At 49.4% G+C, this 22,500-nt stretch overlaps 2 protein-coding genes across 4 annotated transcripts in view; both read left to right on the top strand.

Moving 5' to 3' along the window:
- The window catches only part of htr2cl1 (5-hydroxytryptamine (serotonin) receptor 2C, G protein-coupled-like 1), a 53,644-nt gene extending 42,979 nt beyond the window's left edge, over nt 1–10,665 (top strand). For 2 of the 3 annotated variants that reach the window (XM_084691346.1, XM_084691344.1), the window contains exons 3-7: nt 416–1,063; nt 1,387–1,924; nt 6,494–6,694; nt 6,945–7,480; nt 8,020–10,665. In XM_084691346.1, coding sequence (XP_084547472.1) covers nt 1,516–1,924; nt 6,494–6,694; nt 6,945–7,480; nt 8,020–8,547 — 1,674 coding nt within the window. In that variant the 5' untranslated portion in view covers nt 416–1,063; nt 1,387–1,515 and the 3' untranslated portion in view covers nt 8,548–10,665. The remainder of the gene's footprint in view (nt 1–415; nt 1,064–1,386; nt 1,925–6,493; nt 6,695–6,944; nt 7,481–8,019) is intronic. The other variant, XM_084691345.1, reaches the window with a different exon arrangement.
- A 722-nt stretch (nt 10,666–11,387) lies between these two features.
- The window catches only part of LOC146221781 (actin-binding protein WASF3), a 16,971-nt gene continuing 5,858 nt past the window's right edge, over nt 11,388–22,500 (top strand). Inside the window, 3 exon segments of the mRNA XM_084691347.1 lie at nt 11,388–11,917; nt 19,167–19,309; nt 19,574–19,708. Of these exon segments, the coding sequence (XP_084547473.1) occupies nt 19,177–19,309; nt 19,574–19,708 (268 nt within the window). The 5' untranslated portion in view covers nt 11,388–11,917; nt 19,167–19,176.

The raw sequence follows: 22,500 nt of genomic DNA, 5'->3' as shown, positions 1-22,500 counted from the left end.
CCCTGGCCTTCTCAGTGTTCTAGAATCTCTAAGAGTGTCTCAAACACAGAATGAATGATGTCCTTGTTGTTACGTCACCTCACCATAGAGGCACAAGAGGTACTTATCTTAAATACAAGACACACACACCTGCATACCTACAGACACACATACATCCTTGTTGGTTTATGAGGGTGTCAAATGGACATGAGGACAGGAGCAGAATAGAAAGAGGTGTTGTGGAGTTGAAACACACACACACAGTGCTATTATAGCAGGCTGATTGAGATTGAGGCACAAGCTTAGACTAGGAATGTTCATTCTGCCTTTGACAGATGAGTCACTGGCCTTTTAGGCACATCACTTTGCTTTGGTAGGATAACATCAACAGTTTTCTATTTTTGTTCTCACTCCTCCTTTTAATTTCTCTTCCTAGAACCTTGCAACCTGAAAAGCTGAAAGCACTCTAACCTTGTGAAGGAAGGAAGGAAGGAAGGAAGGAAGGAAGGACGGAAGGAAGGAAGGAAGGAAAGAAGGAAGAGGACTCATCTACTACTAAGAGGAGAGAAGGAGAGCAGAGAAGGAGGAGAAGGAGAAGAGGACTTTTCAACAACTGTCATGGCGGACATAACAGAAACCCTCAACTCTCTGTTCTAGAACGTTCTTCCGGGGGTTTTCGACATGGGGTTTTCCGAGAACTCCAGCCCCTTGTTCGAACCCCAAAGAGCATCAGACAAGCTGTCCGTTAAGGTTACAGGACACACCCTGGAGATTTAGGACACGTAGAGAGGAGACGGGACACATTGAAGGGTTTACGGACTCTTCAGTTTTGGAACCGGAACCGGAAAAAGTGGAACCAGAAGTGTAAGCTTGTAGTCATCGGCCCCCAACGAGAACGGCAGAAGACTTTTCCTCTCATCCTTCACTTCTACCTTTCCCCTCTCTTCCTCCCTCATCCTTCACTTCTACCCTTCCCCTCTCTTCCTCCCTCATCCTTCACTTCTACCCTTCCCCTCTCTTCCTCCTTCACCCTTTACTTCCACCCCTCCTCTTCTCTCTCCTGAATGTTGAACCTGAGGGTTAGGTGAGAGAACAGTACTACCATACCCAGGGAGAAACACATAACCAGAGAAAATAATCAAAACATCTCTTGATTTTCCTTCCTCTCCCTCCATCCTCCCTCTCCTTACGCCTCCTCCTTTCTCCTCTTCCTTCACCCTCCATCCTCCCTCCATCCATCCTCCCTCTCCTTACGCCTCCTCCTTTCTCCTCTTCCTTCACCCTCCATCCTCCCTCCATCCATCCTCCCTCTCCTTACGCCTCCTCCTTTCTCCTCTTTCTTCACCCACCCTCCATCCTCCCTCCATCCATCCTCCCTTATCCAAACTCCTCCCATCCACCTCTCAGATAAAAGTCTCTTGATGTCCCGAGGTGCTTGCTGCAAGCCCTCCGCATCCCCCTGCAGGTGAAGAGGGTGTACTGCAAGCAAACGGACCCTCCAGGACATTCCAGATCACCCAAGCCCCCGTCTCCAGGATGGGTGCCCCAGGATCAGCCGTCCTGGGCGGGCTGGTGTCCACCTCGTCCTCCCTGGAGGTGGGGGGGTGGGTGACCTGGCCCGTGAACGCCTCCCTGGGGCTCAACCACAGCCTTCTCCCCTGGGGGGTGGGACTCGGAGGGGTCACGGGGGTCGGGGCAGAGGGGAACGCGAGCGCGGCGCGGGCCGGCGTCTCGCTGGCGGCAATGAAGGAGAAGAACTGGCCCGCCCTCCTGATCCTCGTCATCATCGCCCTGACGGTGGGCGGGAACATCCTGGTGATCCTGGCCGTCTCATTGGAGAAGAAGCTGCAGAACGCCACCAACTTCTTCCTGCGCTCGCTGGCCGTGGCGGACATGCTTGTAGGCATCCTGGTCATGCCCATCTCCCTCATCAACATCCTGTACGGTGAGTAGGACTACGATACCCACAGTTCCCTGCCTCCATTAACATCCTATCTAGTGAGAAGGACTGCGATACCCACAATCCCCACATCTCTCGTAAACATCATGCATGGAGCGTAGGAAAAAATACCCCAAATTCCTGTTCCCAAATCAACATCCTGTATGGTGAGAAGGACTACAAACATACCCACAAGCTCCTGCTCCCATTAACAGCCTGTGTAGTATGTTGGACTACAAATTCCACAATTCCTGCTCCAATATAATAGTAAAATATGAGTTCTACAGTAGATGAGATGGAGCAAAATGGAGACAGAGGGGGAGAGAGAGGGGGAGAGAGAGAAGGCAGTGTGTTCAGCCTTGCTTGTTTTGATTACTTCCAATGTTCAGCTCACCATCAGTGTACATCAATCTGCACAGACTCTTACAGAACCTCTGATGCGCATGTAGAGATTATAGGGGATTTAAAGCCCTTAAGATCTGAAAGCCTTGAGTTCCATATCAGATACAGTACCATGTTCTATACTGCTCTGTATTTGTCTCTCTCTGTCTCTCACACACACACATGTACACACACGTACACACACATGTACACACACATGCATACACACACGCACACCCCCACACACATACACGCACCTACACACACACGCACACACACAGTTTTGCCATCTGTGTGTTATCCTGTCATCCCAATGAAAAGGCATGACAAGGCTGATTATTCTAATGGATACTGGCTCTGAATGGCCATGAGGATGTGTGTATATGTCATGACTAAGTCATCATCGTAACACGGTAGTTATGTCAACCTGGTCCTAGCCTAACACAGGATCCTCTTACAGGGATGTGTGTGTGTGTGTGTGTGTGTATGCATGTGTGTGTGTGTGTGTCTGTGTGAAAGAGAGAGATAAAAAGGTCAACAAGCATTTTACTGCAAGGTACACACACACACAGGTCAGATTATTGGCTAATGCTATCAGACTTATTGATTGTAGTAGTCAGACAGAACACTTTACACTTACAGTAAATAGCAATTGACCGATTTAGCTATTATCCTGCACCATGTAAACAAGCTAGCTCCAGCTACACACACAGTGTGTTATCACACACACACACACAGAGAGTGTGTTATCACACACACACACACACAGTGTGTTATCACACACACACACACACACAGTGTGTTATCACACACACACACACAGAGAGTGTGTTATCACACACACACACTCAGTGTGTTATCACACACACACACACACACACACACAGTGTGTTATTTTCTGAGAGAAAGCAAAGAGGACAGTGAGAGACTGCATGTCATAAGGTCAGCATGAGAAAGAGAGAGAGAGAAAGAGAGAGAGAGAGAGAAATAGAGAGAGAGAGTGAGAGAGAGAGAGAGAGAGAGAGAGAGAGAGAGAGTGAGAGTGAGAGTGAGAGAGAGAGAGAGAGAGAGAGAGAGAGAGAGTGAGAGAGAGAGAGAGAGAGAGAGAGAGAGAGAGAGAGAGAGAGAGAGAGAGAGAGAGTGAGAGAGAGAGAGAAAGAGAGAGACAGAAGAGAGAGAGAGAGAGAGAGAGAGAGAGAGAGAGAGAGAGAGAGAGAGAGAGAGAGAGAGAGAAGATGATGGCATATGACGATCCTACAATGTGTAAAGACTTACAATGGAGAGAGGAACTACAACACCCTAAAGTGATGTAAGGGTTTCCTTCCCACACGCACACACACACACACACACACACACTCTGACAATCAAAAAGTGTGACCTATGAGGGCGAGTTAATCAACGCTATTTCATTGTCTACCTCCTTCCTGGCCTGCGCACAGACACACACACACACACACACACACACACTCACAGGACAATGGAGTTCTATTGCATGGGCATGTGTCTGTCTGCATCAATGTGTGTGTGTGTGTGTGTAACAGACTGTAACTGCCATCCAGTAGGTCCAGATGATATTCCCGCAAGCCACCCAGACATGGGGGTAGTGTGTGTGTGTGTTCTCTGACTAGAGGACTTGCGTAAGCAGTCAAATGGTGATTTAGGGCATCACATGACCCACCACATCTGTTCCCTGTATATTCAAAACACATAAACACACACACACAGACACACACAGACACACACATACACACACTATGCCATGATTCACTGTTCAGTGAATGCAATGTGTCCTGTATTTATATTTTCCACCCGCTGAAATCATAACTCATGAAGAAAACACGAGCACACACACACACACACACACCTACATGCACAGTGCACACCACCCACACACAACACACAGTATAGTAGACATACAACAAAATAATGGACTTTCAGCGGCAGAAAATTGAGACATGGTCTGTCTGTTTATTCATCTATATACATAAATTGTGTGTGTGTGACTTGTTTCAGGCTATTTCCCACCCTGCATGTGGTGGATGAGTTGCATACAGGGGGGGGGGGGGAGTGGGGGCTGAGGTCCTTGAGAGAGTGAGAGTGAGAGAGGGGGAGATAAATTGGTTAAGAAAGTGGGAGGATAGAGAGACAATGGGGGAAGGGTGGGTGGATAGGGAGGGGAGGGGAGGGGAGGGGGAGGGGAGGGGAGGGGAGGGGAGGGGAGGGGAGGGGAGGGGAGGGGAGGGGAGGGGAGGGGAGGGGAGGGGAGGGGAGGGGAGGGGAGGGGAGGGGAGGGGAGGGGAGAGACAGGATCCAGGACTTGCTACAGGAAGCTAAGATTCATCAGCTATAGTACCAGACAGAGACCAGCTGTGTGTGTGTGTGTGGGTGTGGGTGTGTATGTGTGTGTGTCAGCCCAGCCATACACTATCCAGAGGTATCACACCATATAAGGTGTTTCCTGTCATCCGTACTGCCGGCTACACCAATCACAGCAGGCCCTACACCACTACACCAATCACAGCAGGCCCTACACCACTACACCAATCACAGTAGTTCTAGGTGCGGGGGGGGGGGTAGGTGTACAGGGGTAGAACGAAGATGAGGTAGATATTAAACTTTCGTTTTGTCAATATTTAACGAACCATGTTATGCCAATGAAGCAATTTGATCTTGAATGTGATGAGGGGAGAAAGGGAGAAGGAGGGAGAGGGGGACGGAGAGAAAGAGAGAGAGACATAGAGAGAGAAAGGGAGAGGCAGAAGGAGGGAGAGAAAGAGAGAGAGACAGAGAGAGAGAAAGGGTGAGGCAGAAAGAGGGAGAGAAAGGAAGAAGAGAGGCAGGGCAGCACACAGCAGTAATTGGAGATATGTCGCCCTTCATCCATTCTACTTTCAGATAATCTGATCTGTCTTCTCTGGCATAGTGTCCATGGCACGGTGTCTCACACACACACACATACACACACACACACACACACACACACACACACACACAGCCCTCTGCAACAGCAGCTCTGGATTCTTCTCCAGATGGGAGATTTTCACCTTGTCTCTGTAATCCTGCCTTGACCTCTTGGCCTTTGACCAATCAGCCACACACACACACGCACACGCACGCACACGCACGCACACGCACGCACACACTAGTTCTCTTTCTTTATTTCTTGTCTTTGATTTTCTTTTTCCTTCTCCTCCTCTATCCCTCACATACACACATACACACACACACACACACACCCTCTAGTGTCGGAGCATTTTCCGCTGTGATGATGAGGAATCTGAGCGGAATTTTGAAAGCATGAATGGATTGAGGGAGCATGTGAAGAAAAGAGAGAGAGACAGGGAGGGAGAAAGAGACAGAGACAGGGAGGGAGAAAGAGAGTGAGACAGGGAGGGAGAAAGAGAGTGAGACAGGGAGGGAGAAAGAGAGTGAGTGAGAGATAGTGAGAGAGATATGTTGGGAGAGAAAGAGAGAGAACAAGGAAAGGTAGAGAACAAGAGAGAAAGCCAGACATCAGAGGAGAGGAGAGAAAAGGGCAGGAGCGAGAGAGTGATAATGGGACAGAGAGAGAAAGAGAGCGAGAGAGAGATAGAGAGGGAGAGAGAGAGATAGACATAGTGAGGGAGAGGGCACGGGAGAAGAGGAGGAAGTGAGATGACAGAATCCCCCTCAGGCATCTGTAACTAGTGTCATGTTAGCATTGTGATTCAGTGACAGGACAGCCAAGCAGACCAGACAGGACACAGTGTGTGTGTGTGTGTGTGTTTGTTTGCGTATGTAGCAAACTCCCTGTCTCCCCCCCCCTCTCTCCCTGTTTCCCCCCTCTCTCTCTCTGTCACACCCCCCCCCTCTCTCCCTGTTTCCCCCCCTCTCTCTCTCTGTCACACCCCCCTCCCTGTCTCTCCCTGTTTCCCCCTCTCTCTCTCTGTCACACCCCCCTCTCTCCCTGTTTCCCCCCTCTCTCTCTCTGTCACACCCCCCTCCCTGTCTCTTCCTCCTCCAGATCTGTTGAGACGACGCCTGATGCCCTGTGTTTTATCTGTGAGTGTTCTGCATGTCTAACCTCGCTATCTCTTCCTGTCACTTTTTTCCCCCCTTTTTCTCTTGTTCCTCTCTCTCTTCTCTCGCCCTATCCCATTCTTGCCATCCTTCCTTCCTCTCTCTCCCGCCCCCGCCCCCCCTCCTCCCCTCCAGACTATGTGTGGCCCCTCCCCAGCGCGCTGTGTCCTCTCTGGATCTACCTGGACGTGCTCTTCTCCACCTCCTCCATCATGCACCTGTGTGCCATCTCTCTGGACCGTTACGTAGCCATCAGGAACCCCATAGAACACAGTCGCTTCAACTCCAGGACCAAGGCCATGATGAAGATAGCCGCCGTGTGGACCATATCCATAGGTGAGCTCACGCACGCACACACACAACCATAAAAAAAATCAATCATAGAGGGTTCCATCTGGATTATGTCCAGCTGCAGACCCAGGGTCACATTATCCTAAAACCAGTCCTGACCTGGTACAGAGGAGGGATTTAATTAAATTTGTTCTCTCCCTCTCTCTCTCCCTCTCTCTCTCTCTCTCTCTCTCTCTCCCTCTCTCTCTTTCCCACTCTCTCTCTCTATGTCTCTCTCTCTCTCCTCCATCTCCAGGTATCTCCATGCCCATCCCCGTTATCGGCCTCCACAACACGGACAAAGTGTTCGTCAACGGCAGCTGCATCCTCAACGAGGAGCGCTTCGTCCTGATTGGCTCCTTCGTGGCCTTCTTCATCCCATTGGTCATCATGGTGGTGACGTACTGCCTGACCATCCAGGTCCTACAGCGCCAGGAAACCGTCTTCCTCTACGAGGGCAAGACATCTTCCCAGCAGCCCTTGCAGCCTCCGGCCACGCCCTCCAACCTCCAGGTCCCGCCCAAAGCCAACTTCCTTCTCCCCCAGATAAACATCCCCCTGGCCCCGCCCACGGACACTGAAGCCCCGCCCCGGTCGAGGCAGAGCAGCCTGGGGTGCCTGAAGGGGGCGGAGCCTACGCTGTTGAGCGCCTCCCCCTCGGAGAGCATCAGCATCGTTCAGAGTTCCGATGGGGCGTCGCAGCTCAACTCGCCGGCGGGCCGGGACCCGGCGGGTTGCCACGGGAGACGGGGGATGATGCAAGCGATCAAGAACGAGAGGCGGGCCTCCAAGGTGAGGAGGGTCCTCTTCCTTTAGTCTCAGTTCTTTCTTTTTGAAGGAAGTTCTGCTCCTCTGCTCTGACACATGTTATTCCTCTCTCCTCCCCTCTCCTCTCTTTTGCTCCCGTCTCCTGTCCTCTCCCCATCTCCTCCCCTCCCCTCCCCTCCCCTCCCCTCCCCTCCCCTCCCCTCCCCTCCCCTCCCCTCCCCTCCCCTCCCCTCCCCTCCCCTCCCCTCCCCTCCCCTCCCCTCTCCTCTCCTCTCCTCCCCTCCCCTCCCCTCCCCTCCCCTCCCCTCTCCTCTCCTCTCCTCTCCTCTCCTCTCCTCTCCTCCCCTCCCCTCCCCTCCCCTCCCCTCCCCTCCCCTCCCCTCCCCTCCCCTCCCCTCCCCTCCCCTCCCCTGTCCTCTCCTCTCCTCCCCTCTCCTCCCCTAACCCTCCCCGCCCCTCCCCTCCCCTCTCCTCTCCTCTCCTCTCCTCTCCTCCCCTCCCCTCACTCTTCTTCTCTGCCTTTCCTCTCCACTCTGACGTGTTCTGCTGTGTTTTGTCGTCAGGTTCTGGGCGTGGTCTTCTTCCTCTTCCTGGTCATGTGGTGTCCGTTCTTCATCACTAACGTGGCCATGGTCCTCTGCCACGGCTCCTGCGGCGCGCTGGCCGAGCTGCTCAACGTCTTCGTGTGGGTGGGCTACATCTCGTCGGGTGTCAACCCGCTGGTCTACACTCTCTTCAACAAGACCTACCGGAGAGCCTTCTCCAGCTACATCCGCTGCCGGTACCAGACGGCGCCCAACGCCGGGGCGGGCTGCGGGGTGAAGCCCCCGGGGCCGCCCCCGCACGCCGTCACGCCAAGCCCCTGTGGGGGGCACGCGGGGAAGGCGGGCGTGGACCGGAACAGTAACTGTCGGAACGGGGGCGGGGGGAACGGGAGCGCGGTGATGAGGGAGGCGGAGCCTGACGACGTCACGGACGACGGGACGCAACCGGGGCATCCGGGGATGTTTCCGGATGAGGAGGAGGAGGCGGGGCTGGGGGGCGCCCTCCGCTTTGGCCACGCCCCCTTGGAACACACCAGCAGCGTGTGATTGGGCGAGGGTTGGGACCCGGCAGTTTTGAATTGGCCCATGCCTTCCTGGAACTGAGCCAAAGGCTTTATGTGTGTTCTTACCTCACTTTGCATCCCAATCTCCAAACACTGGACAGAAGAAGTACACTTGGGGATTGATTGGGGTGCACAAACAATGGGAGAGTGTTGAGTTATTTGACAAGACAAGGAAGTAGGAAAAGGATGAACAGGAAGTTTAAGATGATTAACCCGGAAGTGAAAGACATGGCTCGCTGAGTTCAAGGGTCAGACATGGGGCAGAGCCTCAGGGCCCTAGACAGGGTCAGAGGAAACAGCATGTGTAATGGATGATATCTTCGCAGATTAGCGCCGAGCTAACAGCTTGTCTTTGACATTTACATCACGAGCTAACACGAGCTAATGTGAACTAAGTCAGTCAGAAAAATGTTTTTGGAAGTGTGTGTGCGAGCATGAGTTTGCGTGTGTCAGCGTGTGAGTGTGTGCGTGCGTGTGTGTGAATCCAATTAGACATCAATCTGCACATCGCAAGGAAAAGCTAGAGGAAGCAGGAATGTAATCGCACAGAACAACATCTCCACCTGGTGGTGGGAGGAGGTAACTGCGACGCTAAATTCCACTTTCCTTTTTGATGAACTGAAAAAGGGACTTAGTTCTAATTGACCGGCGCAGTAATAATGTCATTGATGCAGAAGGCCTCCATGGCTTGCAGTGACAATATAGTCTACAGTTCACCTGCAGTACTGTACAACTAATCACTAATGTCATATCTACACTTCTCATTTCTTTCTATAAAGCCTGTGTCTCACACACACACACACACACACACACACACAGGCACCCTCCAACACACAGACACACACAGACACACACACAGACACACACAGACAAACACACAGACACACACACACACACCATTACCTCCACTCTGTCCAGCTTTATCCTGACCCTAGCCTTCACAGAACAGGAAACTGTAAACAGGAAGCGACGAACAATATACCTGATTAATCCTTAACAACCATATTGAAGCTGAAAGCTAGCTTGTGGAATCTGTTTTCAACCAAAATGAGCACCTGAATGTATGAGGAAAACCTCTGACCCCCTTCTAAGGTCAAGGGTCAAACTACTATTTGTGTGTGTGTGGGGGGGGGGAGTGTGTGTTTGTGTGTCTGTGTGTGTGTGCCTGTGGTTAGAACTTTGCTGCAGTGGTGTATGTATAGAAACAAAAATGAGCTCAACTTTCATAAGACACATGTCAAAATACATGTTTGTTTTTTTCTAACAACAAATAATTTAATAATTACCAATAATGTATCAAATTGCCAATGATGTGCAATGACCTTTTGCACACAATGTAATAATTACAATATCATCTCGGTAATAGATTATCGACTGAATAACGAAATCATAAAAATGTGTTGAGCTGGTCATGTAAAATAATGATCAAATGATCATAATATATCAATAGGTTTTATGAATTTGCTGTCAATTATCACTTGTAATTCAGGCAATACGTTATTAGCAGTTGTTACATGAACGGTTATTGTTACATTACGATGTGTTACGGCCCTCTCCCCTCGCTCTTTAACTCTCAGCCTCAAGAGTTTACTGTCTTAATAAGACTTCTGTGCTTACGAATTTTGGAAGATACTGGATTTTGGACTTTTGGAAAACGAAACAAATCGAGTCCTTTGCCTTTTCTGAGTCTTCACGGCACAAGTAAATTATTTGAGAACAAAGCTATACTGAAGTGAACCATCATGTAATGGTGTTCAAATGTATCAGTGTATAAAGATTGATTCGATATTGGTTCAAGTTCCGAAGAGCGAGAATGTGGGGTGTGTAGCGTCCTCACCACCATCACTCCAGCCCCTTCCTGTACGTCGCAATGTATATTTGTATGTATGTTAGCTGTGATTAAGCGTGTTGCATAGATATAGCTGTCTTTTATGTGTTAAGGTACAATACAATTGATCGCCGTTTTTTTTATACCATTTAACTTGTGAATGTTTGACAATTGACACGTAGGCTATTGGGTTTATACTTCTTAACATCTTTCATCAACACGGTGTTTGACTTCCTATGTGACGCTGCTATTAATTAAAAGTTACATTTCGAACGAGTGTGCAGTGTTTTCTGATGTGCTTAGCTGCTGTTTAATGATCAGACATGTCTACTATAGATTACCGCCCATTACATCTAGCCATGAATCTGGCGGAAAATCTTATTTTACGAGCGATCGCTGATAGGGTATGACAGTCCAATGTAGCCTAACCTCTTAATTATGAATTCTAGAAACCAACTAGCGCGCTAGTCGTCTTGGAATGTATGTTTCAGCACCACGGACAGCGACACCCGAGGGAGTCGAAGTTGAACTTTGGGGAATGATTACGTGACTACGTGTCTACGTTAGGTGCTGCGGCAGATTTAACGGCGGTGTCTGTCCGTGTAGCTGAGTTTACAGTAAACAGTATACCCACTTCTTAACCACTGCCAAAATGTATCATAAGCTACATCATTTCATGTCATACTGAGTGCACACATGTTTGCTGTCCTCCTGTAAACGTATTGGATGGAGTACGGCTAAGCCTCGGAAATCATTTTTAAAAAGTCACTCAATAATTGTAAGAAGATGACTCAAGGATCGTTGCCCTCGCTGTATAGGAAGTGATATGATCGATCTTATGCACGTTTGGTGTTCTTAAGAATGTTAATTTCAGGAAACAAAATCAACACAGCGAGTTTAGAGCGCCACTCTGTGGTAAAATGGCATCATGACAAGCTTAAACGACACGAGGCTTTATTGAGCTGTCAGACTCACACGACTACGTCTTTCTCTGCTGTAAAATTATTTCACCTAGTTTACGGCCGAAGAGATGTTGGCCACTAACCAAAAATAACGGAGTGAAACCGAAATGATCCTGTTTCGAATTTGTATCTCAATCGTTTGTGGGAGAAGCGGAGCGGTGTTCCTCTGTAGCTTTCCCATTCTCGTGCTACGGGAAACCGGTTGGGTGGTGGTCTCGACTGAACTCGGGCTTCTCCGTCCGCGCATGCGCAGCAGCCGATGTCTAGGTACCGCTGCTGCATCGCGCAGGCTGAAGAGTCGACGCTGCCTTGGAAACGACACACATGCGGGTAGCGCGCGGGGGGACCCAGATTTCCTCACTTCAGAGGCTTCCTCTTCTCTCCTCCTCCTCCTTCTCCTCCATCCCTCCATCCCTGTTTTGCTCATCACCTCACGGAAACGCCGTAGCTCCCACAAAAAAATGTGCAGCCGGAATGAAATGTAGACCTGGGGAAAAAAGGATTTAAAAAATATACAGAAGAGCGTAGAGTGGACACGTTCATCGCCAGCGGCACACGGGCAGGTAATATAATTGGTTTAAAAATCGGCTTTGCATCTGTGATGTAGCCTTGGCTACAGTAGCGACAGAACAACAAGGGATGCACGCTGTTTGTATTGCCATGCATTGTATGAAAGCGCGAGAGAACATGGTAGTCACTAGAATAGAAAAACCCGTTCAAATCAACACATTTAATCTTGCAAATTCGAACGGATGGAAGCCGATTACCATTTGATTGACACCTCAGAACCCATTTTGCTTCTCTATTGACTGACGTTCTCACTGCTGTTGGTATGCGTACGCGAAGTCCGCCAGTTCATTTATTTACAATCTGGAGAACCCTAATAATTCATCAATGTGGAAGCCTAGGTTGGCGGTGCGGTGTGTGGTTTAGACAGCGAAATGCCAAACCTGCATCACGGGCGGCTCACATGAGTGTAGAAGTGTGTAGCGCGCAGAAGAGCCATAAGGTACGGAAAGCGTTTCACCGGTTGGTCGGTTTGAGCTTATAGGATTATTCCAGCCGGTGCCAGCGACTCTCACGGTCAACAAACCGTTTAGCCGCCGTTGTCCCCCCCCCCCCCCTTTCCGTGTTGGAGCAGTTTGACCATTGTGTTGACGGCTGTTTGCGAGGCCTGTTGACCTGTTGTGACAATGTTATAGTGCGGCGTTTGTTGTATGATAAATTGCTTACCTCGGCAGTTTAGGATACAAGATTTGTGGTAGCGCGAATCGAGCCATTATTGGCTACCAATACTTAATCAGGTATGCCCATAGATGGAATTGTGAGAGAAAGTCAGAAAGTAGCCTTCTTGATATTACTAACTAACTCAAATTCAGACTCTACGTCCAAAATCCACAGGCATTAGTTTAACTTTTGTTAACTTTAACTTCGTCGGAAACCCGAAAATTCTAAGTGATGTGGATTGGCTTGATTTTAAAAGCGTTCTTGATGCCTCAACTGTTTTATTTAAGAGGATGTTTTTTTTAGAGGCCTTTGAGAAGCCTTGACATATTACGCAACACAATCTTCATCAGCAACAAGGCGGGACTGTACAGTAAGATGTGCTCTCATCGCTTGAAATAGTGATGACAAAACACATACACACATTCACGCACACACACACACACACACACACCAGAACACACACCCATATGTACACCGGAAACACACACGTGCATTGCAACACATACACGTACATACCTATGCGCACGCACACACACACACATCTCATCATGCTCTCCAAAACCCGGTAGAATGAGCAAGCATGAGATGATGATGATGAGAATTCCAGAACGTCCCACTGTTCCGTGTGCTCTGGAATGAAGCCATGCAGAACCCCCTCCAGAACAGTCTCAACCCCCCCAGACCCCCCCCCCCCTGTTCTCAGACCCCAGACCAGAGGTTAACACCCCTGACCTAGCTTAGCATGATCATGCAGATAGCTGCAGTTCAGTGTGATGTGGTTCTGACCCTTGACCCCAGTCTGCTCAGCTGACCAGCAGGACCAGACTGGAACACTCACTCACACTGTAGGTCTCTATTACCTGTTTGTACTGTTGCAACATGGTTGGTTGTGGCTATTGTTTCCTATGAACATGATGTGTGTGTGTGTTTCATTCTCTCAGTGTCTGTCTGCACAAAATCTTCCATACATTTGCCACACTTTCTCTTACACACACACACACACCATTACTTATGCAAACACACACGCCCGATTCAGCTAGCCTTACTCAGCGATATTTGCCGCATGCCGTCACCATGATCGATATTGTCGGCCATTCCCTGGCGACTGTAGTCAGGGTCCTTGTGTGCTGGTGGGGTGGGCATGCAGGTATTGATCATCCCACAGTCTCGGTCAGGAAACGTACTCTATGGCCTCGTATGGTCCCTAACTACAGTGGCAGGAGACTGTTGTCAACAACATTCCATCACAATCACATTCTAACATTCTAACGGGTCACTGCAGCTTTTTCCCTAACCCCAGCCCCGGCCCTGGCCCTAACCCCAGCCCCAGCCCCAGTAGAGTGTGGGCTGCCAGGGTATAGAGAGGCGGCCAGGCCTCACATTGGTTGCCGGATGACCTGTTGCGATTGTGCTGAGTGCAACACATTTAATTATGTGTGACGGGGTTTAGAGAAGGGCAGAGGGACAGTGCTCTGGCTCTCTGTGTGTGTCTCTCTGTGTCTCTCTGTCTCCATCTCTTTCTACGTCCTCTCGCTCTAATTGTCTATCTCTGTGTCTCTCTCTCACTCAAACACACACACACTCTCACACACAAACACTCACACACACACACCGTGCCAGGGTTAGGGGAGGTTTGGAAACGTTGCATCCATTCTCAATGGAACAGAGTGACTAGAACAGGTTACTGATGTCTTTATAACGACAGTCTGCTCGCCCACAACCGCTCCTGGGGCCATCTTTTATTCAGTCACTGTTTCATAATCCATCTTTACCTCTGTATGCGTATGGTGTTCTCTCCCTGGCTTGGTTGGAAGCTAGTGTGTGTGTGTGTGTGTGTGTGTTTGGCAGGCAGTAGGGAAACCCATCCTCCCTTTCATGGTTGTCTTGTCCTGTTTTACTTCAAAAAAGCTTAGAACTCTTTCTCTCCCCCTTTGTGGACACGCTAAGTGAAGTCGTTGTCATGGATTCTTTGAAGTCCAAGATTTTGGTTCGATAAAGAGAGGAGCAGCAGACGTTAAGAGACAGATAGGAGGGAGGTATGGAGGGATGGGGGGGGGGGTGAGGAAGGGAGGAAGGGAGGAGGGGGATGACAGTTGTTTCCATCTCTTAGGTTTGCATAATTTGGTTTTAGGATTAAATAAAGGAAGTGCAGTCATAATTCCGTTTCTGTGTAATGGATCATACAATCTCTCTCTCTCTCTCTCTCTCTCTCTCTCTCTCTCTCTCTCTCTCTCTCTCTCTCTCTCTCTCTCTCTCTCTCTCGCTATGTCTCTCCCACAAGCATCAACATATACAGACATCAAAGGCTCCAGAGAGTGGGAGGAACGAGGGAGGGAGAGTCTGTCTGAAAAGTCTGTCTGCCAGTTGTGTATTATCTGATTTGATCAGAAAACACCAGTCTAGGAAGAGGAATACTGAAGGTCCACACACCCAACACTGACACCAATAGTAATGTAATCACTGGAGCTATGCTAATAGATTCATCTCTAGAGGCATAGTGTTAGCATGTAATAGCTAGGAAGCTAATTAGTTGAGTAATTATGCATTAGCCTCCTTAGTAGCCGGAAGGCTAGTTAGCGATACTGCTTGCTAGTTAGTGAGTCTGCTAGACGGTTATTGTTCTAGCAATGGTCACAGGTGGTATGTAAGGGGAGTTGACTCGTAGTGCTAGAGTTAGTTAGCTAGCCTGCTAGAAATGCCTGACAGTCAGTGTGCTAAAGTTAGTTAGCCAGCCTGCTAGCAAACATAGTAGCCTGGTCAATGTGGTAGTTCTGTTTCACACTGACTTTGCTAGCCTGCCTGGGGTTTTGGCAGTGGGGGATGGTGTGTTTGTGTGTGTGATGGCATTACCCCTGACTTTAACACGCATTCCGAAAGGGCAGGACACCAGTGCTAATGATATTAACCAGCCGTCTGTTCCACCTCCCTGTGGGTGTAATCACACACACTCACCCCACTGTGTCTCATCCCTGGATCACCACACAAATCCAGCCCTCCCCCTGCCTTCATCCCTCTATACCACTCCTCCTCCTCTCTCTCTCTCCCTCTCTCTCTCTCTCTCTCCCTCTCTCACTCACTCACTCACTCACTCACTCACTCACTCACTCACTCACTCACTCACTCTCACTCACTCACTCACTCACTCACTCACTCACTCTCTCTCTCTCTCTCTCTCCCTCTCTCACTCACTCACTCACTCACTCACTCTCACTCACTCACTCACTCACTCACTCACTCTCTCTCTCTCTCTCTCTCTCTAACTCTTTCTCTATAACTCTCTCTCTACAACTCTCTCTATATATAACACTCTCTCTCTCTCTCTCTCTCTCTCTCTATAACTCTACCTCTAACTCCCTCTCATTCTATTCTGTCTCTCCCCCTCTGTGTCTCTCTGACTCGCTCTCTCCTCTCTCTCTCTCTCCTCCATCTCTACTTCGGTGTCGCATAAAGACCATGGCAGGTTTTCAGCATGTTGCCATGACAACGGCCCCTGGGTTTCACGACATACTTTTCTCTCACAGTCTCTTGTCCTGTCTTCTCGATCTCCCTCCATTTCTCTCTCCCTCTCTGTCTCTCTGTCTGTCTCCCTCTTTCTCCCTCTCCCTCTCACTCTATTCCCTCTATTCCCTCCTTCCCTCTCTTCTCTCTCCCTTTCTCTTTACCACTCTACTTCCATTCCTCTCTTCTCTCTGAGTGACTAGTTCTCTCTCATGTTCTCTGCAGTCAGACGGTCTTATCGGGGAAGAGGTGTTGTTGACAGGCCCTGTCAGTCCCAATTGTAAACAACAACAACAACAATATCAAATGTATTAGCTACAATAACAGCACCAGATGGGAGATAGACATGGAGAGAGAGAGAGTGCGTGTGTGATATGAGAGAGAAACAGACAGAATAAAAAAAAGAGAGTGGTGTCGTGAGAACAGTGATTCCCCCCATCGTGGTCTGCTAGGGGAATTTAAATTCCCATGGTTCCTGCCTTGATATCTTTGCCGTCCAAAAGCAACACAGTAATGCTGGTGACGTATGTTACTGTGATCGTGATGTAAAACAAGTTTCATCTATACATCAGTCTTTCACACTGAGATGAGGTGTGGGGTGACAGATTTCCCTTGAGGCCAGAGGAAAGTGTTCTCAGTTTGAAAGACAGTTTCTAATAACAATCCGGAAACAGGAGAGATCTCCGTGAGGGCCACCTGTTATCGGTAATGTAAAAAAGCGAGAAGCCGCACAATCTGAGTGTAGGGTTGATAAGAGAGCAATAGCTAAGGGTGAACATGACCTGTTCTCGTTATTAAGTCAAGTTTCTAACTTCACCGGTTCTAGACCTGTGTGCCGCAAAGTGGAGAAGGAGGATTTGAGCGTTGTGAATCCTTTTTATCCTGAGGACTGAAATGGAATACAGCCTTTTTCCTTCAGCCTCCAGTAGACTGGAGGTGATAGGCTCTAGGGGAAGTGTGTATAGTTCATAATGGAGTCAGGCAGTAGGGTGCATGTGTAGACAGTAGATCATAATGGAATCAGGCCGTAGGGTGCATGTGTAGACAGTAGATCATAATGGAATCAGGCCGTAGGGTGCATGTGTAGACAGTAGATCATAATGGAATCAGGCCGTAGGGTGCATGTGTAGACAGTAGATCATAATGGAATCAGATGGAATCAGGCCGTAGGGGAAGTGTGTAGACGTAGGAATGGAGTGGACAAGTGAGGGAGAGTGATGGGATTGGAGGAGACAGACACACACCATTGACACAGACACACACTAAAGTCACACACACAGACACACACTGAAGACACACACACAGACACACACTAAAGACACACACACAGACACACACTAAAGACACACACACAGACACACACTAAAGACACACACACAGACACACACTAAAGACACACACTAAAGACACACACACAGACACACACTAAAGACACACACTAAAGACACACACTAAAGACACACACACAGACACACACTAAAGACACACACACAGACACACACTAAAGACACACACACAGACACACACTAAAGACACACACACAGACACACACTAAAGACACACACACAGACAAAACACTAAAGACACACACAGACACACACTAAAGACAGACAAATGTAGTAAACACACAGACACACACACCAGCATTACTAACGCGTGAGATGACACACCCCTATAATCTCACACCAGGCGAGCGAATCGCTCCAGGGATTAGGAATGTGCCCGTCATGTCTGCGGGGGAATAGGCGTTTGACTATAAAGCCTTTGCTCATTTATTCATAGTGAAGACATGGTAAGAAGCAGAGAGAAAGACAAAGAAAAGGGGGATGAGAGGAGGAGGAGGGGTTGATGTTATCTTATTTATTGATGGAGAGACGAGGAGAAGAGAAATGAGAAGGGGGGAGAGTGAACGAGATAGAGGAGGATGGGGAGTAGTGAGGGGGACATTAGAAGATGAGGGAGGGAGGGGGATAAAGAGGAACTTTTTGACTACAGCCACACCAAGCGTGGTGTTAGCTCCACCATGAAACAAGCAAGACAATAGTGTATTCCAATGTGTATGTAATCACATTGAAATCAGACATTGTTTTGAGCCCCACGCCTGTATGGATTACTTAAATAGTGTTGCAAATAACCAAGACCCGTGTCAGAATGTCAAAATGTAAAAACGAAAGTATTTACATTTTGGGACAGGTCAAGTTCAGTTTGGGACAATAAATCACATACATTTTGGGACACACACCAACACTGGAATCATCTTCACATTTGATTTTGATTGTGACATTCTCTTCCTGGCTTGGTCAACAGCTAGTCTGAGTGTGTTCACTGTGTGCGACCATGGCTGTTTTCCCGTAGATATTAATTGTGACGGTGATTTTCTTGGAAGTGTGGGAATGGCAAAACTCCAGAGCACTGACCCGGGATTGTGGGCACACACACACACACACACACACACAATAACAGTCATGGCCCAATTTCTGAATTCTAGAGAAGAGATGTTCTAACTCAAATCTCTCTCTGTCCCCTATCTCTCTCTCTTTGTCAATCTTTCTATTTCACTCTTTAACTCCTTTATCCCACACATCTCTATACATCCTACTTCCTTCTCTCTATCTTCCCCTACCTATTAGGCAGGCTCCTTCATTGTCTGTTTTTTAATCCAGGCTTAAGACCCACCTTTATGTTCTTGCGTTTCCCACCACTTGACTTGTGCTGTTACTTGTTTTTCTGTTGTTTACTGTTATGTATTTTGTTTTACTGTGTTTTTTATAGCGTAAAAAAAAAAAAAAACTATTTTGATTCTGTTTGTGTGCTTTTGTTCGGCACCCTCGGTCAGCCTTGCTGTGTTTTGAGTCTTTATGGATCAAATTGACTTACTTCCTTACTTCTCTCTCCCCCCCTCCCCTCCCCCCTCCCCCCTCCCCCCTCCCCTCCCCTCCCCCCTCCCCCCTCCCCCCTCCCCCCTCCCCTCCCCCCTCCCCCCTCCCCCCTCCCCTCCCCCCTCCCCCCTCCCCCCTCCCTCCCCCTCCCCCCTCCCCCCTCCCCCCTCCCCTCCCCCCTCCACCCCCCATCCCCCCCCTCCCCCAGGTATCTAGCCATGCCGTTGGTGAAGAGGTGTGTGGAGCCCAGGCACCTGTGCCGGGGGGCGCTGCCTGAAGGAGTGACCAGTGAGCTGGAGTGTGTGACCAACAGCACCCTGGCCGCCATCATCAAACAGCTGGGCAGCCTCAGTACGTGTGTGTGTTGGTGTGTGTGTGTGTGTGTGTCAGTGTGTGAGAATGTGTGCCTGTTTGTGCATTTGTTGGTGTGAGTGTGTGTTTGCAAATGACATCTGTCCTCTGGCATTGGCCAGGAATCTACACTCACTGACACACACACACTGACACACACACACACACACAGACACACACATCCAGTACATTATTGATATCCTATAAGTCTTGTGTCCTGTCAGAGAGCAAGCAGTTAAGGTGTGTGTGTGTGTGTGTGTACAGGCAGACATGCAGAGGATATCTTCGGGGAGCTGTTTAACGAGGCCAACAGCTTCTACCTGAGGATGAACGGCCTGCAGGAGAGAGTGGACCTGCTGGCCGTCAAAGTCACCCAATTAGACTCCACCGTGGAGGAAGGTAGGCGGGGCTTACATGTCCCTCAGCCAATGGGAAGAGGGGGATATTTAGATCAACATTTTAGATGTTGGAAGGTGGGTGGGGTTTCGGGACACATCAGCCAATGGGATTTTTCTGTTGAGAGATGGGCGGACTTCCCAGCCAATGAGGAGAGGCAGTGTGTATCTAACCAGGAATATTAACTCCTGGACTGGAAAGGAATATAATGTTTTTGCCGGAGTGCTGCTTGGATTGAATGTTGTGCAGCATGATCCATCTGGGCTTGGTCTTTGGGTGTATCTGTGTCAGAGAGTGTGTGAGTGAGGGAGAGAATTGAGTGTGAATTGTGACCCATTTCTCTGTAGAGTTAAGCTCAGAGACATACTGAGAATAGAAGATAGAAACAGCCTTCCTCTGGTCCTCTCCTCCTCTTCCTCCTCTTCATCTCCTCCTCTTCCTTTGCTACAGTTTCTCCTCTTCCTCCTCCTCCTCATCCTATCCTCCTACCTTGACCTCTCCTCTACCTGTGTGTCTGTGTATCCATCTCTCCTCCCTCTCTCCCCGTCTCAAAGGCACCTCCCTCTCCCCTCTCTCCCCCATCTTTCTCCCACCCATCCTGTTCCATATCCCTCCCTCCCTCCCTCCATCCTGACCACAATGTAAATTCTTCTCTGCAGGACTGTGTTGTGCCTTCTAGCTCCACACCACACACACACACACACACACAAGCTGCGATGTCTGTGATAGCAAAGCACAATACGTGTGTCTGAATGAACTCAACCACCTCTAAACTCTCTGACCCTCTGCTGAACTGCTCTTTGAAAGCATGTGTGTGTGTGTGTGTGTGAGAGAGTTAGTGTGAGTGTGTGTCTGTTTGGGTTTGTTTTTGTATGTGTGTGACTGGGTGTGTGTGTGTTTGCCTGGGTGTGTGTGTGTGACTGGGTGTGTGTGACTGGGTGTGTGTGTGTGACTGGGTGTGTGTGTGTGACTGGGTGTGTGTGTGTGACTGGGTGTGTGTGACTGGGTGTGTGTGTGACTGGGTGTGTGTGTGACTGGGTGTGTGTGTGTGACTGGGTGTGTGTGTGTGACTGGGTGTGTGACTGGGTGTGTGTGTGTGACTGGGTGTGTGTGTGTGACTGGGTGTGTGTGTGTGACTGGGTGTGTGTGACTGGGTGTGTGTGTGTGACTGGGTGTGTGTGTGTGACTGGGTGTGTGTGTGTGACTGGGTGTGTGTGACTGGGTGTGTGTGTGACTGGGTGTGTGTGTGACTGGGTGTGTGTGTGTGACTGGGTGTGTGTGTGTGACTGGGTGTGTGACTGGGTGTGTGTGTGTGACTGGGTGTGTGTTTGTGACTGGGTGTGTGTGTGTGAATGGGTGTGTGTGTGTTTGCCTGCACCCTGAGGCCAGCGTTCTGCCCTCAGAATGCCGGTGCTTTCTAAGCATTCTGGTTTTTGAGACATGGATTGTGTGTGTGTGTGTTTTGGGTGACAGGATTTGGCTTCCTCTAAAATAGCGTGCACCTCTTTAATGGCTCAGCAGATTATTTATTGATATGACACTGCCTGAACAGTGTGTGTGTGTGTTTCTGTATGTGTGTGTTTTGTGTGTGTGTGTTTGACTCTGTTAAGTCTGAATGTCAAACAGACACTATAATAGACAGATGAAATGGAAAGAGAGAAGAAGGGATGGAGGGAAAGAGTGAGAGGTAGAGGAGAGAGAAGAGGAGATGAAAGGGAGGGGGAGAAGGAGAGGAGAAGAGAAGAGAGGAGGGGAGGGGAGGGGAGGGGAGGGGAGGGGAGGGGAGAGAGGGGAGGGGAGAGGAGAGGAGAGGAGAGGAGAGGAGAGGAGGGGAGAGAGGAGAGGGAAGGGGAGAAGGAGAGGAGGGTAGAGGGAGGGGGAGAAGGAGAGGAGAGGAGGGTAGAGGGAGGGGGAGAAGGAGAGGAGATAGGAGAGGTTGTAGTGTGTCATGTCACTAGCCCTCAAGGTCAAAATAATTCTCACACTGAAACCAAATACTACTTACAGACCTCCCCCCCCCCACACTTACACACACACACAGCATAGAGAGTCTGAGAGAGAGAGAGACAGAGAGAGAGAGAGAGAGAGAGAGAGAGAGAGAGAGAGAGAGACAGAGAGAGACAGAGAGAGAGAGAGAGAGTGTTCTGTGTGTGTGTGTCAGCAGACTGCTCAAAAAGAGGATTTCAGCAGCCAGTATGGTGGCCCTTGAGGCCCAATCAGAGCTTTGATGTGAGCGCCAGCGTGTTTGCCTCAGCCCCTGTGTGTGTGTGTCCTGGTGTGTGTCTGTGTGTCTGTGTGTGTGTGTGTCTGTGTCTGCCGGCCGGCTGGTTAGAGACTTGTCTAGTCACTCTGCACTGCAGCATGGAGAGTGAGAAAGAGAGATTGAGACAAAGAGAGAGGGGATGAAAGGATGCACACACACACTCAAACACACACACTGCTCCCAGACAGACTGGAGGAGGAAGACAATGAATGTTTAATGAGATGAACAGCAACCTGTGATCTGATTGGTTTACACCTTCTCTGCAACCCCCTCCCCTCTCTCTCACGTTCTCTTTCTCACTGTCTCTCTCTGTCTCTCTCTGTCTCTCTGTCTCTCCCCCTCTCTCTCTCCCCCTCTCTCCCTTCTCTCTCTCCCCTCTCCCTCTCTCCCCTCTCTCTCCCCCTCTCTCCCTTCTCTCTCTCCCCTCTCCCTCTCTCCCTCTCTCTCCCCCTCTCTCCCTTCTCTCTCTCCCCTCTCCCTCTCTCCCTTCTCCCTCTCCCTCTCTCCCTCTCTCTCCCTCTCTCTCTCTCTC

The sequence above is a fragment of the Hypomesus nipponensis genome, chromosome 25, assembly GCF_054491055.1.
Source record: "Hypomesus nipponensis isolate SF chromosome 25, ASM5449105v1, whole genome shotgun sequence".
Classification (NCBI taxonomy): Eukaryota; Metazoa; Chordata; class Actinopteri; order Osmeriformes; family Osmeridae; genus Hypomesus; species Hypomesus nipponensis.
This window is presented reverse-complemented; position numbering and strand designations above follow the sequence as displayed.